This window comes from Desmodus rotundus, chromosome 10 (genome assembly GCF_022682495.2).
Source record: "Desmodus rotundus isolate HL8 chromosome 10, HLdesRot8A.1, whole genome shotgun sequence".
Classification (NCBI taxonomy): domain Eukaryota; kingdom Metazoa; phylum Chordata; class Mammalia; order Chiroptera; family Phyllostomidae; genus Desmodus; species Desmodus rotundus.
Genome location: NC_071396.1, coordinates 35,859,906 through 35,875,307, shown reverse-complemented (window position 1 = coordinate 35,875,307; position 15,402 = coordinate 35,859,906). Strand labels below are relative to the sequence as shown.

The following is a 15,402-nucleotide window of genomic DNA, read 5'->3' as shown; positions in this document are numbered from 1 at the left end:
CTGTCCAAATACGTCTTCTGACTATGGATATCCCATTATTCTAGCAGATTTTGTTGAAATGATAATTATTTCTCCACCAAATTGCCTTAGCACCCATGTCAACGATCAATTAGCCACATGTGTGTGGATCTATTTCTGGACTCTTCATTCTCTCCCATTGAGCCGTCTGTCTATTCTGATGCTGCGAGCACACTGACTCAATTACTGTGGCTTCGTAACAAGTCTCAAAGGCAGGTGATGTCGGTTCATCGACTTTGCTCATCTTTTCCAAAGTCGTTCTGGCTATTCCAGGTCTTTGCATTTCTCTTCAATACATGATTTTTAGACTTCCACCCCAAAAGCCTGCTATAATTTTGATGGAGACATTATTAGAATCTACAGATTAATTTGAGGAGAATTGATACAATATTGGCCTTTTGATTCATGGACGTGGCAATTTGCTTCATTTCCTTCTTTCATTTCTCTCAACAATGTTGTGTGGTTTTCAACGCACAGGTTTGCAGGTCTTTTGTCACATTTATACTTAAGCATTTCATATGTTATGCTATTCTAAATAGTATTTATAACGTAAACTTATGATTGCTGTTAGTATGTAGAAATACAATCGTTCTTTGTATGCCGATCTTGCGCCCTGCAACCTTGTTAAAACCCCTTATTGGTTCTCCACAGAATTCCCTATGCAGAACATCACGCTGTCTGTGAATAAAGGTAGCTTGCCTTCTTCCCCTCCAAACCACATGTCTTTTAACTTCTCTTTCTCACCTTAGTGCACAATGACACCTGGACCCCAATGCAGCCTGCTGACTCAGACTCTGGGGGTGGTCTGATAGGAGGCACTGATATGGGCCCTCCCTGCTGGGATGGGCTGGGATCTCTCATTTAGGAAACTACTGAGTCCTGTTCTCTGCTGTCATTGTGACCTTTTGTGAATAGGGCAGAGAACTAGACGGGGACTGGCAAATCTCCACAAAGACTGCTGCCACCAATGAAGCTATCCACCAACACCTGTCCTGGGGCTTCCAAAAGGCAGGTGGGGTGGGACATGGTGTCCAGGGCAGAGAAACTATCTGGTGGGGTAGACGGTAGCCCCTCTAACTCGGCCCTGGCTGTGACCGCAGAGCTGACTCAGAGGCCTTCAGGCAATGTGCCCCACTCCTTCCCACCCCACCTGGGGGCTGTGAGCTCACTTACCTCTTAAACCAGAGGTTCAGGCAGGAATTCCCCAGAGGCGTGACACACCTCAGCAGCTGTGGCCCCAGCAGCCTCTTCGCCAGGCTGTGGCCCAGGAAGACCAGGACCACACAGGTGAGCACAAACAGGGCCAGGGCCCTCTGGAAATCCAGGAGGCAGGCGATCAGCAGGAAGGCAGCGAATGCTGGGAGTAGGGGGACAGGGACAGAGAAGGGGGTCCATGAGGGAGCCCCCAGCCTCTGCAGGCCCCTGAAGCTCCACCCTCAGGCTCCACATACTCCACCCAGAACTTAGAGGGCAGGCATTTCACCCAACCCCTCTGAGACTCAGTTTCCTCACCTGGAAGTGAGAACAATCGCCCCTCCTATGTCGGAGAGCTGTGATGGCATGCACAGTTTGTGTGTGAAAGGGCTTTGCGAAGTGTCAAGTGCAGGCAAAACATGAGGGGGACGTGTGAGGAGGAAGCTAGACAGCATGGATTTTTTAAGTATCAAAGGCATGCCTTGCCTATCCCAGAGCTTACTGGGTCCCACAGAGGACAGAGTGCACTCGTGTGTGACCAGGTCCCATTCTGAAATATTAATCAGGGGCCATTTTTTTCCTGGAGTCCCCTCTCCCCACTTTGTCCTTCTCCCCTTTGAGGAGCTAAGCCAGTCTGTGCCTCAAGAAAAGAGAATGATAGTGGATCGCAGAGGGGGAAATAGCTCTGCCTGACTTACAAATTTCAAAAGCTGGGGCCCTGGGAGAACGGAAAGGACTTAGCGCCTTTCCATTGGATAAAAAATGTGGGATGAAACATCATTAAATGTAAAGCCCGCCCCCACCCCCTCTGCTGCCGGACGAGTTGGAGGACACTAGCTGGAGGGTCCCACTTGGCTTTCGCCCACCTTTATGTGCTCTTCCTTATGTTCCCTCTTTAATCTCAAACGCATCAAAGAAACTGCAAACTGTTATTCTCAGAAGTAATTTTCTCAGTCTGTTGAGATCTTGCTACCAGGTGTATTCTCTGTTTGGTTGAAATAAATTATTATAAAAGTTCTCTACAGGTTTGGCCGTTCTTGCATTGACACAATACCAGCCCTTTCCTATCCATCCAGCCTCGCCCTCCGGAACTCCTGTTACCCTCCAGCCACACTAGACTGTTGACCTTTGCTCCTGGGGCTCCTCTGCATGGAGTGCCTTCTCACTCCTTATCATCCTTCCTCTCCACCTAGCTAACTCCTACTCAGACTGTGAGACTCATATGTCACCTCCTCCTGGACATCCTCCCTGATCACCACTATCCCTCCTTGGTGCTCTCAGATGGCTTGCTGTACTAAGTGGTACTAGTTGTTGCCCTCTCCCTTACTGGTCATAGTGCCCCGGGAACAAGGTCTGGTCTGCCTTAATTCTGATGACCCTGCCCTGAGACATGGATGGCTGGGGTGGAGGGGGGTGACATGGGTGGTGGGGTGGGAGGGGCTGGGGCAGGAGTGTCCCTGGAGGAGCTGGGCTCACCAGTGCAGAGCAGGCCTGTGTAGATCCATCGAAACAGCTGTGCATGCTCCCTGCAGAAGCCCCTCACTCTCAGGGCTGGCTGCAGTCTCCTCCTGGGGAGAAGACCAGAGGGTCCACGAGTGGCCTTCAGACTCCTGTCCCTGTGGGGATCCTCACCGCCTCCAGGTGGAAGCCACCCCAGTAAAAGGGCAACATGGGGTGAGCCAGGCACTGGTCTTGACATCCCACAGGGCTGAAGAGCAACCCCAGCCCAGGGCAAACGGAGGAAAGGCTCCAGCTGCCCATGCCTTCCTGCTGCTCGGTGCCTCTGCTTGACAGGTGCATACCCTGCTGGCTGCCCCCTCCCCATCGCCCTGCCACCTGTCCATGGAGCAAGGTGGGAGCTCCTGGCTCCACATTTACTCCCCTGGAACCTGGGACACTTGTCATTGAGTCAGCAGCTCCTCCCCAAGAGGATGCGTGAACAGCCCGCCCTGCACCCAGCAGTGGTGGCCCCACAGCCTCCCAGGCCCCCTGACAATGCCCATTCTTGCCTGGTCATTGGGGTCACTGGCTTATGCCTACAGTGAAGGCTGGACTCTGAATAGCCTCTGGGGTCCCCCAGGCTGAACACGTAGGAGATGCTCAGGCAGAGCTCATTAGGCATCAGCAGCCATTTTAAGGACCCTCTCTTCCCTCTCTCTGCCCCCACCTCCCACCTCTCCAGTGCATCTTCCTCACTCTGCCCCCCCAAGGCAGGAAGATAGAATCCACCCCCCAAGCCTTCAGGATCTCCTCAACTCAGGACTGGCCAGTGAGGACCCCAGTGGGCCTAGGCATCGGGAGGCCAAGTTCCAGGCTCCAATGTGGTGCTGTGTGACACAGGCGCATCCCTTTCCCTCTCTGGGCTTCAGCCTTCTCGAGTGAAAACAGGGGCCTGGCCAAGTCCAGGGGTTTTCAAACTAAGCCTCCATGTTCCCCAAGGTGCCCAGAGATTGCGTGCGGTAGAAGGTGAATGGGGTGGTTGAGAGGAGGGCCAGTCTGGTTTGGGGATCCCATCCAACTTCAACCAGAGCAGCCCCACAGTACATTTTGGGGTTTCCCATGGGATTTCACTCTGGCTGCTTCAAAGCAGGTTGGGAGCCTCTGGCCTGGCTCACCTGAGGAAGAGGCCAGCAGAGTGTATTCACTGGCGGAAGCATGCTTTCTCCTTCCCTCAACACCCCTGCTCCCCAGGCTTGCCCCTTCCCCAAGCCAGCCCGCATCCCCACCTACCATACTGAGGAGGGCTTCTGGCCGGCTGTGCTCCAATTGTTCCTGCTGTCTGTGGGGCTCAAGTCGCTGCCAGGGGTGCGGCCTTCCTCCTAAAGCCACCAGAGAGCAACCACAGTGTATCTGCTACCCCAAGTGAGAACCAGAGCTGGGCACCCGGAGTGGGGAGAAGCCCTGGCTGCCACCGGCGCACCCACAGGCAACTTAGGAGTAGGCTGGGGTGGGGCCTGGGCTTTTGCATAGGAGGTAATTAGAGGGCTAGTTAAATTCTGCAGAGCATGCACTGAGTGCCTACTTCGTGCTGGGCTCAGTGCTAGACACACCCTGCCCGGTGGCCACACAGCCCCAGGACACCAGTGGCCCCAGTCTGTGGAGTTCTGTTCTGATGTGCAGATCACAACATGAAAGGTGCCCCCTGGGCTGTGCAGTGCGGTGAAGGGGAGTGGGTGCTCTCAGGGGATGTCCTCTTAGGCTCCATGAGTTCTGGGTGGCGGGCCCACCTGGCCATGCAGAGCAAGGACATGCTTACCAGCTCCTCAAAGGCTGAGACTTCCACAGAGACCCCCGCCCCCGCCTCCCGTGTGGTTGGTTTCTCCTTCTCATCCTTCAAATCACAGCTCATATGGCTCATCCTGGTTGAGGCCTTCATGGCCCTTTCAGACTAGGGCAGGCTGTGCCGGCGCGTTGTGGGTTCAGTGGGCGACATAAGGGGCTGCCCTGTGCTGAGGAGGCCGACACATGGAGGGGATGGGGTGCCAGTCCCATCTAGCTAAGTGAAGAGGGGTGAGTGGAGTGAAGGAAATGGGTGAACAAAGCCCCCCCCACCCCAGGGGCCAAGATGGGGATGGGGAAGCAGACAGACCAGGCTTTCCAAGAGTTCAGCCCCCATGTTATCCAGACCACTGGACACAGATGTGAGACAGATGGACTCTTTGGGTCTAGGTGTGTTGTCCTCCATGCGCCACACCTTCCAGCTGAAAGACAGAGTCAGGGCTGAAAGCTGAAAGGGGAAGGCCAGGCAGGGCCCAGGGAGGGGCCTGGAGAAGGGAGAGGGCTGGCCAGGGGCAGGGCCCAGACACCCGGCACAGTTTATAGCCCCTGAGCTCAGCCTGCACTTTGTCTGGGGGCAGGGGCGGGACTCCCCAGTGTCAGAGGGAGGCGTCCCTTCCTGCACGCACTGCTGAGCCTGTGAGAAGCAAGTTCTCATAACTCTGTGAGGCCAGGCAGAAACAGGGCAATTCTGCCCACTGCACAGGGATGGACAGGACCGAGCTCTGTACGGCAGGGATGTGTACCTGACACAGGTATAGTGTCGCGAAGGGGGGCCTGGCTTTCAATGCTCTCCACAACACTATTGCTTAAAACCATTGCCCTTAAATGGCATCTTCATTGCATCGTACGGTCCCACCCCTGAAAGATGGAGACACTACATCCTGAAGACTTTTCTCTATTCCCTGTGTCCCCCTGCACCTGAAGTCAGCCACAGCCCTCGACTTTTCAATTCCAAGAGCCAAGTTTTTTGTTGTGGTTGTTCTCGTGAATAAGAGCCCTAAGGACCCATCTCTCTCTATTCCTGTCCCCTCTCTTTTTCTTCCCCGAGGGGAGTGGCCTACACTACCCGAACCCCAGCCTGGGGAAGCTCCTAGGCCCAGAGGTGCATGCCGCTGTGTGCGCACAAGAGCAGGAACACGAGTGGAAGTGTGCACACAGGTGGAGCCTGGGGAAGCCCTGCTCCCCACACCCACACAGACACACCGCTGCACGGAGCAGGGCGGGCGCCTCTGCCTACTCACGTATTTGCGGTAAACAAGCCACTCTCCAGGATGGCAGGGAGCGTGGATTTCCGTGAAGACAAGCTGGATCTAACCTGCTTGCCCTTTGGACTGCCTTCTCATTTCAGTGGAACTTGCTGGGCAGAGTTCAGAGTTGGAGTAGGTTGGGCCACCCAGGCAGCTCCGTCACAGCCCAGGCGGGGACCACAACCTCTCTCAGGGCAAAGGGGAACAGGGCAAATGGGCCCCACTCCAGGCCTGGGCCGATGAGCTGAGCTCTCCTACCCTCTTACTTAATCTGCCTTCCTCCTCTAAGATGCCCTCCTCTTCACTGTCCCCTGTCCCAAACATTCCTACCCCTTCTGGGAAGGCCACCCTGATTGTCCTCACCTTTCCCACAGCCCTCCTGTGTGGCCTCCTTCTCTCCTGCCATCAGGGCTACCCAGTTTCTCAGACCGTGTGTTTTTACCTTTCATTTCACCTCTTTTCCAATCTCCCTTTCTCACTGAGTCTATTTTCCTGAGCTTGAAGGTGACAGAAGCAGTGCAGCCGCCACAGAGAGCAAGAGCTTCAGGTTAAGCATCAACTACAGTCCTGCAAACAAAACAAAATCACACAATTTGCCCTTTTGTTCCATTTTTTTCTCTGTAACTGACACCCAAGCAACCTCATGCAAAGTCAAGGGTTTGGTGTCTCAGTTCTCAAACATAATGTTAAAACCTATCAGACAGGACTGACAATCTCTCTTTAATAACTAAACACGCACTCAGGACAGAACCCTTTATGGTGCATAAATGCTTCCTGGAAACACAGAGCAGAGTTGCCTGCACGTGCTTGTTGTTTTGGAAAAGTGGAGAATGACAGATGGAGAGCGGGGCCTACTCCCTCTTCTGAAAAACTTTTTGTCTGCCATTCTGATTAGCAAAACATTACACATGTTTTATTACACATTGAAACGCTGTAGAAATATACAAAACATAGGAAGTTAAAAATCCCTGTAATCTGAACTTTCTGGAGATGACTGCCATGGAGTTTGTGGTATTTTTGTCCAGACGCTTTTTTCTTTCCTTAAGTGAATACTGCTTCATGTTATTCATTCTACAAAAGGGGCTCGGACTCGACCAGCTTTTTCACAATTGGCTTTCTTGGGCAGAGATCCACTCCTTGCCACCTTCACTCCATGGAGGGGCAGAGGGAGATGAAAACCATGTGTGTGTGTGGGGGGGGTGTATTTGTGTATGCTTGCCTTGCAATCAATATAGCACTTGGAAAGATTTATAATGAAGAGGCTGCTCCGCCTGTCCCAAAGGTATTCCATTCTTCAGAAGCAACCACGTACCTATTTCTGGTTTTAGTTCTTTGGGGCCACCTCCTGTTTCTGGGGAGTTCTTGGCCAAAGAGTGGGATAGAACTCTCCTCCTTGGCCAGCTTTGATATAATAAAAAGGACACTTTTCTAAGTGGCGAGTGGAACATTCAGGAGGACAAGAGGCGGCCGCCGTCAGAAGAGCTGCTCGGCAATCCATTTTCCTCTCAGTCTCGCCTGCACTGGTTTATGATGAAATTGGGAGGCAGGAAGGGAAAGCTCTCAGGTGCTTACGTCCATCTCATAGCCCAACAGGAAGAACTCTTTGTGTATTTTTTTTTTTTTCAATTTTAGCTCTCCAGAATTCTTCTAGAAAAGTTTCCCTTTCTTGGTTGGGCTTCCTGTGGTTTGCTATTGGGCTGCATGTCCTGAGTTACAATTCTTTGTTGTTTCCAAACAAATCCATTTCGCTGGCGAAATATCCGGTTGCCTATTTGTTTCGGGTCCACAATCGAAAACTCGGTGCCCAGAACGTCATCTGGCTCACCCCAAGTAGGACACCTGCCTCTGTGGACAGCCTCCGCAAGGACAGGTGCGGAGCTGCCTTCCCAGGAGGCCTTGTCAAGTCCCAGTCAAGGGCAGAGGGGACAGTGTCTGCTCTGATGTCTTCCCCCTTCCTCTCCCCTCCTCTCGTGGTGCCCACACGGAAGCCAGGAAGCTCCACACATCCAGAAGCAGCCAAGCTTGTTTCAAAAAGCCTTCTCTGCATTGCAGCGTACAACCTGGACACGCTGATGTGCCCTGATCTCCAAAGCAAGGATCTCACAGGCTGTGTACCATGAAATAAAACCCTGAGCTTGGAGCTGAAAGGCCTAGGTTCATTCTGGTCTCTCGAAGTTAGCTTGTTTCCTTGTCTGCAAAATGGTGGGGGTGAGTACTCGTACCTACCTTGTACATAAATATTCATGAGGACTGAGTGAGCTAATTCACATGAGGTGTTTAGCAGACAGCCTGGCACCATCCGGGTCCCATCTCAGGGCTCTCCTGACACACTGTCTTCCTCCTCCGGGCCAGGAGACCCTGTGCGTCTCCCATTCCCCCGCTCAGGGAGGGGTGACCAGCAGCAATCCTGGCCCCAGAAGCCAAACGCTCTTTTCAGGTGGCATTTGGCTGAGAACCACAGGCTGCGTAGTCGGGAGGCTGGTTAGGTTGGGTTGAGGCTCCAGGGCAAGACCGAGAGCTGGAGGCCCTCGGGGGCCCTGGCTCTGCCCCATCCAGTTGCGTGATCTCAGCACATCCTTGACACCACCCCACCCCCCACCCCCTGCCATGGCCTGTTTCCTGAGCAGTTGAGCTCTGACGCCTGTCCCGCCCACTGGGATGGTGCAGTGAGGCCTGGGACTGAGCCAGTGCAGGGCAATGGGTCCAGGACAGAGGGAGGCGGGGACTATATATTTAAAATATATATGTATTTGCCTTCCAATCAAAAGAAAAGAGCACTTAGAAGGATTTATGATGAAGAGGCTGCCCCGCCTGTCCCAAAGGTATTCCATTCTTCAGAGGCTACCACGTACCTGTTTCTGGTTTTAGTGCTTTGGGGCCACCTCCTGTTGCAGGGGACTTCTTGGACAAAGAGTGGGGAAGAGCCTCTCCTCCTCGCCCAGCTTTGATAAAGAGCACGTCGTTACAAGTGGTGAGTGAAACATTCAGGACTGTAAGAGGCCGCCACTGTCAGAAAGACTGCTCAGCAACCTACCCTCTTCTCACAGGCTTGCCCGCACTCATCGCCTGGCTCCTCATGGGCCAGGTCTCTCTCTCTCTTTTTTTTTTTTTTACATGTACATTTTGCTTTATTAAAATTGTGGCACTTAATGTAACAGCGGAAGTAATTACATGGTCTCACACCCAGAAGCAAGAGAATCACAGTGGTGCAGACAGTCCTCATTACCAATAAAAGAAAGAAGTTGTAACATTCCATAAGCCCTTAATGGCATAAAATACTATGGTCAGCATCATTTACAGCCAGCACACACGTATGAACTAATTACCGTTGCCCTTCTCTTACATTCTGCACAAGCAGCATGTTAAGTACCTACGGTAACACATTCCAACATCATGGGAATGAATGGTCAGTTCTGAGTCGTTTGTGGGGAAGATACAAGCTGATAATTCCTTCTACAAACTACTGGGTATTGTCACAATGATTTTACACAGTTTTTCAGGGCCAGGTCTCTTTCATCGCACTGATTCGTGTGTCCGCGCACTGGCCAAAAAGAATCTCCTCCCTGGTCAACTCTCCTCCTCCGAGGCCACTAACATGACCTCGTCTGTCTTTCCAATACCCAAAAGATCCAACACCCCTGCCCTGCACTGTCTGGCATGACTACCCAAGAGCTTCACCTGATACAGTCCACCCCTTGAGCCTCTCTATTCACTGAGAACAGATGGGCATGAATGGCCATTATCCAAAGCAAACCAGGAGAGTGGGTCTGGGGCTTATCTCTTGCAGCGAGCAAGAAAGGGCTGGTCACATGCGGAGCCCTGGTCCGACAGCCAAGAGGGCCCAAGGCCCCCAAGGCAGGGGCAGTTTTCCCCAAGCGGATAGGAGGTCACTATTTCCAAGTATTTAACTGGTCTCTCCTTTGTGAAGAACATTTCCCTTGCTATTTCACCATCTATCCTTCTTGCCTCTCCAACTCATATTAGCTTTTTATATAGTGAGAGTGTGAGATTTCCCTTTTCTGTTGGATCCAGGTTAAGATTTTCTACAAACCAAAGTCATTCTTAATTCATGTCATCCCATTGGGTTCAAAGATACCATTTGTGGCTCTCAAATCAAAAGCTCTGTCCTCCGTCTGAGGTGCATGGTTTTTCTCCAGCCACGGGCAAGGGCTACAGGACTATTCATTTGGATTTCCAGGGCCTTGTCGGCCCAGAGCCTGATGCTGAGGGTCACGGCTGATAAGCTGGCTATTTATATAGGCAAAAATAATTCCTTGATTGTTCCGTCTTCTCTCCCTGTCAGAGAAGCGGTCTGGCATGGCCCTGCTGTGTCCATGTGGAAGGTGCTGACACGTGGGGCACCGCAAACTAAATACATTGTCAGGAAGAACAAAAATGGACACCCCTGAGTGTCCCATCTCGACATTGAACCTTTCTGGGCATACCTTGCCGCCCTCCCCACAGTTGGAATGCCGCTGATAGCGCTGTGCCGTGGACTGGAAGGCACGGGCTCGTCTCTGACTCTCCTCTGACTGGTGCCAACTGTTCTTCCTGTGTGGACCTGCCAACATATACCATGACTCATTCCGAACCCTCCTTCCACTTCACTGTGCCCGTAGGAGCGAGTTTCATTTTTCCAAAGGTCCTGTCTAATTCCCTTTAGTCCCATGACAGTGGAGGCTCGTGGAGAACCTGGCGCCATGCAGGAGGTCACCACTGGCCAGCTTGTGGGTTGGGAGGCGGTGCTGTTTCACACAGCATGAGAGCTGGGAAGATGACTTTCAAGGGTGGGGGAGAGAGGTGTTTGCTAGCCACCTCATCTTGAGTGAGAGCAGAAACACCAGTGTCTCCCAACTTGGAGAAGAGTGGTATGTGAGTGGGCCCCGAGATGGGTCCTGTAGTTCCAGGAGACAGTGACAACTATGGCACAGCTGGGAGCTTGGTGTATGCCAAGCTGGGCTCGGAGTTTTACCGCAGTATCCTGAATAACCTGCATAAGAGCCTGTCCTCTGCAGAGGTGTGTGCTGGGGAGTCCAGCATCATAAATGGAGCACTAGGGAGAAGTTGAACGGGCTGAGGTAGGAGCACGGGCCGCTGTGCTGAATGTTCATGTTTGGGAGATCTAGACGTGAGCTGACACTTGAGCTGTCCACTGTCCACCCCATTGGTCCACTTTACCTGCAGCTTGGCGAGCAGGACGGATTCTGGGCCCACACTTAAGACATGATGGCTGTGAATTATCTTCTGTGGTCAGACTCCCTGACATCCTGGATACTATGACTCTGTGCATTTCAGGGGAATGAGAGAGAGAACTCTGGGTTTGTCCACAGCCTGTTCCAATGAGAACTCTCATGGGCTGGAGGGGAGGGGTGTGGAACCGAAGAGGTTTAGTGTGAACCCAGGGCGTTTCATTTGATTGGAAATGTCAGTCAGGGCTGCAGCAGCAGCAGGGGACCCCAGGCTTTTAGTTTGAAACAGCTGCAGGGGTAGGGGTGGTACCAGAGCAGCAAGGCCAACAGCCTGTCCCAGCTCACTTGGTCCTGGCCACCCCTTGGGGGCAGGGCACCCCCTCGGCCAGCCTTGCTTCAGATGCCACCACCCTACTCTAGGCCTGCCCCTCCTGGCTGGGCCCAGCCACCTCCAGAGCTGCCAGCACCCTCTGTATACCGAACCCCAGGCTGCCCCCCACCCTCAGGCTGTTGCCATGAGGATCAAGGATGCCAAGAAATCATCTTTCTTGTGGTTTGGCACAGACAATGGGGGAACTCTGGTGAAGCTCTCATATCTTGAACCTACTGCTATCCCAGCAGAGGAGGAACAAGAAGTTGAGAGCTTAGGAAGCATCGGAAATGTCTGACTTCTAACTAGTATAGTGTATGGATCCACTGGTACTGGGGAGGGACACCTTGACCTGAAGATTAAACACATTCTGGCTGGAGAGGGAAGCTGCACTTTATCAGATTTCCAACCCAGGACATGCCTACTTTTATCCAAATGGGAAGACATTAAAAAAAAAACCAAAAACAAAACTTCTCAACATCACACATGATGTTATGCGCTACAGGAGGGATGCTTACAAATTTGTAAAAAACATTTCTGCACAATTGGAAACCTCCACCTGCACAGATGGATGACCTTAACTGTCTTGTAAAGGGTTGGCTACACGCGGATTCTGTGTCAATGGACAAGCAGAGGCCTATCGTTTTTCTGAGGCCTCAGAACCTAAGCTACGCCAAAAGACGCCCTTTGACCTGGACGACGACCCCCACCCACTGCTGGTAGCAGACCCTGGCTCAGGAGTGAGTATCTCAGCAGCCCGCTCTGGAGACAACTATAGACACGGAGCTAGGACCAGCCTTGGAGGGGGTGCCTTCCTGCTCGTGCAGCTTATTGACTGGCTGTGAAGGTTTTGAAGAGGCTCTTGAAATGCATCCACAGGTGACAGCACCTGAGCTGATAAGCTGGTTTGTGCTGTTCATGAGGAGATGATGAGAGATTCGGGCTGCCAGGTCGGGCCGTGGCATCAAGTTCCGGCAACAGGATTCATAAGCAGAAGCGAGAATCGGTTAGTAACGAAGACCTAGCAGAGCTCCTGTAGCTACCGTCACCAGTGACGTGGGTCCTGTGGCACTAGTGTGTGCTATGCATGAGCAAATGAACAGAGCAGTCTTTGTTGGACAATTTCTAAGAGTCAATCCTCTCTCGACGAAACTGTTGGCGTGTGCGCCGGGTCACTGGTCAAAAGGTCAGCTGAAAGCATTGTTTCTCAAGTATGAGTGATACTTTGGAGCAGTTGGTGCACTTCCTGGGCTGCCAAATTTCTGCTAAAGCATCAGGTTTCCCTCTGCTAATAAATGTCATCCAAGAGGAACTGAAAACCGGAGGCATTGTTGCTGCACTGTCTGCCACTGGAAACCAATGGATACAAGAGTAGCACTATTTCTATTGACTTCTAAATGTCAAAATGGCACACTGCTAAATGTTGCTGTATGAACAGGTGAAGTATTTCCAATTGAAAGGCTTTCCCTTCTGTATTTACCCAGTGTTGAATCCTTACATGTCATACAGCCTCTGATTATTGAGCTTTCTCGCAAAAAAAAAAAAGGAAAGAAAGAGAAAAACAAAAAGAAAGAAGTGCCAGGCGGTTTGACCCACAAGCACATGTCCCATCCCGGGCCTGGATGTACTCCTGGCATCGTTGAAAACCAGCAGCCAGAGGAGCTGACTAGACCATTACCTTGGCCCATGAATCCATACAGTCCTGTCCTGTTGGCTGTTGGAACTCTACCATCCAGGTGTGCGCTGCCAGGGTCTTCCTCATGTGTGGCCTGTCCCCTGAGACTCAGGGTCTGGTAGCTGCTGCCCCTCGAAGCCCTTTGGAAATAATAGGAAAGAGCCATCTCTGAACCGCGTCAGCTCTGAGGTGTGAGGACAGTACCTCATGGGTTCCAGGACCTTTGGGTGTCAGTAGGCACCCCCTGACCAGAGCCGGCTCCAGTCATCCAACCACAGCCTCCTGAAGACAGACTGTCTCATCTGGCTGAGTTCCCTCAGTCTCATATTTGCCCTTGCAATTTAACGATGGGGCTCAAATTTGCCCAGTTGAATGGGATACAACCCAATCACCAATAGGCAGTTCCTGAAGCCAAAGGAGTTGGGTCTCTCTGTGGGCCGGTTCGAAGAAACACCCAAGTGAGTGAGCAGCAACGGAAACTTAGAGGAAGCTCACCACTGGGTGGTCTCAGAGAGACCGGGGCTGGCGAAGCTAGAGAGCAGTCCCATTCCCCAACCGCCACCCCGACAACTACAAACAAGCTGTTCTTGTTCCTCACTTCTGGCAGCAACCTCTACAAATAAACAGACAAATGCAAGACAGATGGACAGATGAATGGGTGGATGGATGGATGAATGGATAGAAGGACAGACAAACAGACAGATGACACAGCAATATAAGTATAGATACTATTTTTTATTTTTAACTCTAGACATTATCTGTGGACTCCACTACATACAACAAAAATGTAGCTGTCTGAGGTTTGACAATTGTATTATTTCAGTTTTGTACTCATGACGTTGCGCCCGGGATCAATCACGACTCTGGCTTGGGTTGACAGGACAGAGCAGAGAGGAGCTTCGGTTCCAACGACATCCTGGAGGGGCCACGCCCACCCTGGATCACTCCCATCCAGCGCTCCTACTGCCTAGGGACTTCTCCCCGAGGACCAAGAACCTTTCCCTTGGTTAGGACCACGCCATCCGAGGGTGTCTCTACAATCTCCAGTTGTGGCCGATCCTAACTGACACACCACTGCTCTCAGGGCTCAGTGCAGAGGGGCCCCCACGCCTGGCCCGTCCCTCACTGAACCTCCTATTGCAGCGCCACAGTGCGCTTGCCCACCACACGCACTGCCCACAAGCAGGCCTCCAGCCCCTCTACTGTAGCCTGGCCATGAACAACTCTCGGACTCTGCTCTGCCTGGCACTCTCGTCCCCTTCCTCTGACCAGCATCTTTCAGGTCCTCACTCAAGTGTCACACAATCTTAGACTAGCTCCTAAGAACCCCCCACCCCAGCCTAATGTAGGTCCCACGCCCTGCTGGTGTTCTCTCCCATTCTTCTGCTCCGTAGCACTGAATACTGTGTTTGCCATTATACACTAACTGGCGTGTTTGTTTAATGTTTGTCTCCCCCGCTGGACCAAGTGCTATGAGGGAGGCGTTTACGTCTGTTTTGTTCACTATTATGTACCGAGGACTTGTAATTACCGCATACAATAGGCGATCTGTAACTATCGGTGAAAGGATTTTTTTAAAAAATGAGGCATCTCAGTTCAGAGAGGTTAAGCAACAAGCTCAAGTGCACATGGCCAGTAATGCTGGATTTGAACTGAGCTTTGTCTGACTTGTTCGGAGCTCACCAAACAACTTTCTCACAACTTGGCTTCCCTGAAACTTTTCCTTTCCGGAAAGAAGGGACAAGTTTACTTGACAGGTGAACACTAGTGCCCAGTTTCCCAGATGGCTCCATTTCTCACTAAAAATTAGCAAGGTGGCGGGACTTGGTGTACAAATTCCATTTTCTTGTAAGTTTAATGAATGGGTCTCCCTGAGTTCGGTCAGCTCAGGTGTGTCTGCAGCACCGAGTGACAAAGGTGAGACCCAGGCACCACCCCACACTACACTGTTGATCTGCTAGGCACCAGAATCCACGTTCAACATACCCAGGGGATGAGAGGCAGAATCAGAGCAGGAAAAAGGAGAGTTACCCCAGAAGAAACGGTACAAAGTAGATACATTGTTGGAAAACACAAGGAAACTCATGGAAACTCTTTTAAGGCTATTTGACGCAAGTAGCAGAACATAATTTTGGTGCAGGTTGTATTTGTTCACAGGCTCATTCGCCAGAGATTTTATATTAGAAGTGGAAGCTCAAACAGCCGGATACATTTTTTACTGTTTTTTTTGGCGGGGGCGGGGCAGGTTGAATGATACAAATCTGAACGAAATGTTGACCATGCTAAATTATATCAAAAGGCCAAAAATCCAAGAAAAGCAGGCACTCACAGGCTCAGGAGACAAGAATGCTTTATTGGGTCCTGGCATGCATGCAGTCCATCCACCCTCTCTCTGCCCCGGTGGGCGTGCTGCTGGCAAAGAGAAATGCA

General features: G+C 51.8%; 1 protein-coding gene and 1 pseudogene across 5 annotated transcripts in view; one reads left to right on the top strand and one right to left on the bottom strand.

Moving 5' to 3' along the window:
• The window catches only part of SLC28A1 (solute carrier family 28 member 1), a 34,858-nt gene extending 21,746 nt beyond the window's left edge, over positions 1-13,112 (bottom strand). Inside the window, exons 1-6 of one of the 5 annotated variants that reach the window (XM_071219463.1) lie at positions 12,976-13,112; positions 6,181-6,305; positions 4,802-4,913; positions 3,943-4,031; positions 2,689-2,780; positions 1,192-1,375 (exon numbers count right to left, since the gene is read on the bottom strand). In XM_071219463.1, coding sequence (XP_071075564.1) covers positions 1,192-1,375; positions 2,689-2,780; positions 3,943-4,031; positions 4,802-4,897 — 461 coding nt within the window. In that variant the 5' untranslated portion in view covers positions 4,898-4,913; positions 6,181-6,305; positions 12,976-13,112. The other 4 variants (XM_045196506.3, XM_053912717.2, XM_045196505.3 and 1 more) reach the window with 4 other exon arrangements.
• LOC112306136 (pantothenate kinase 3 pseudogene) lies at positions 11,443-12,566 on the top strand (annotated as a pseudogene).
• Positions 13,113-15,402: the final 2,290 nt, after the last annotated feature.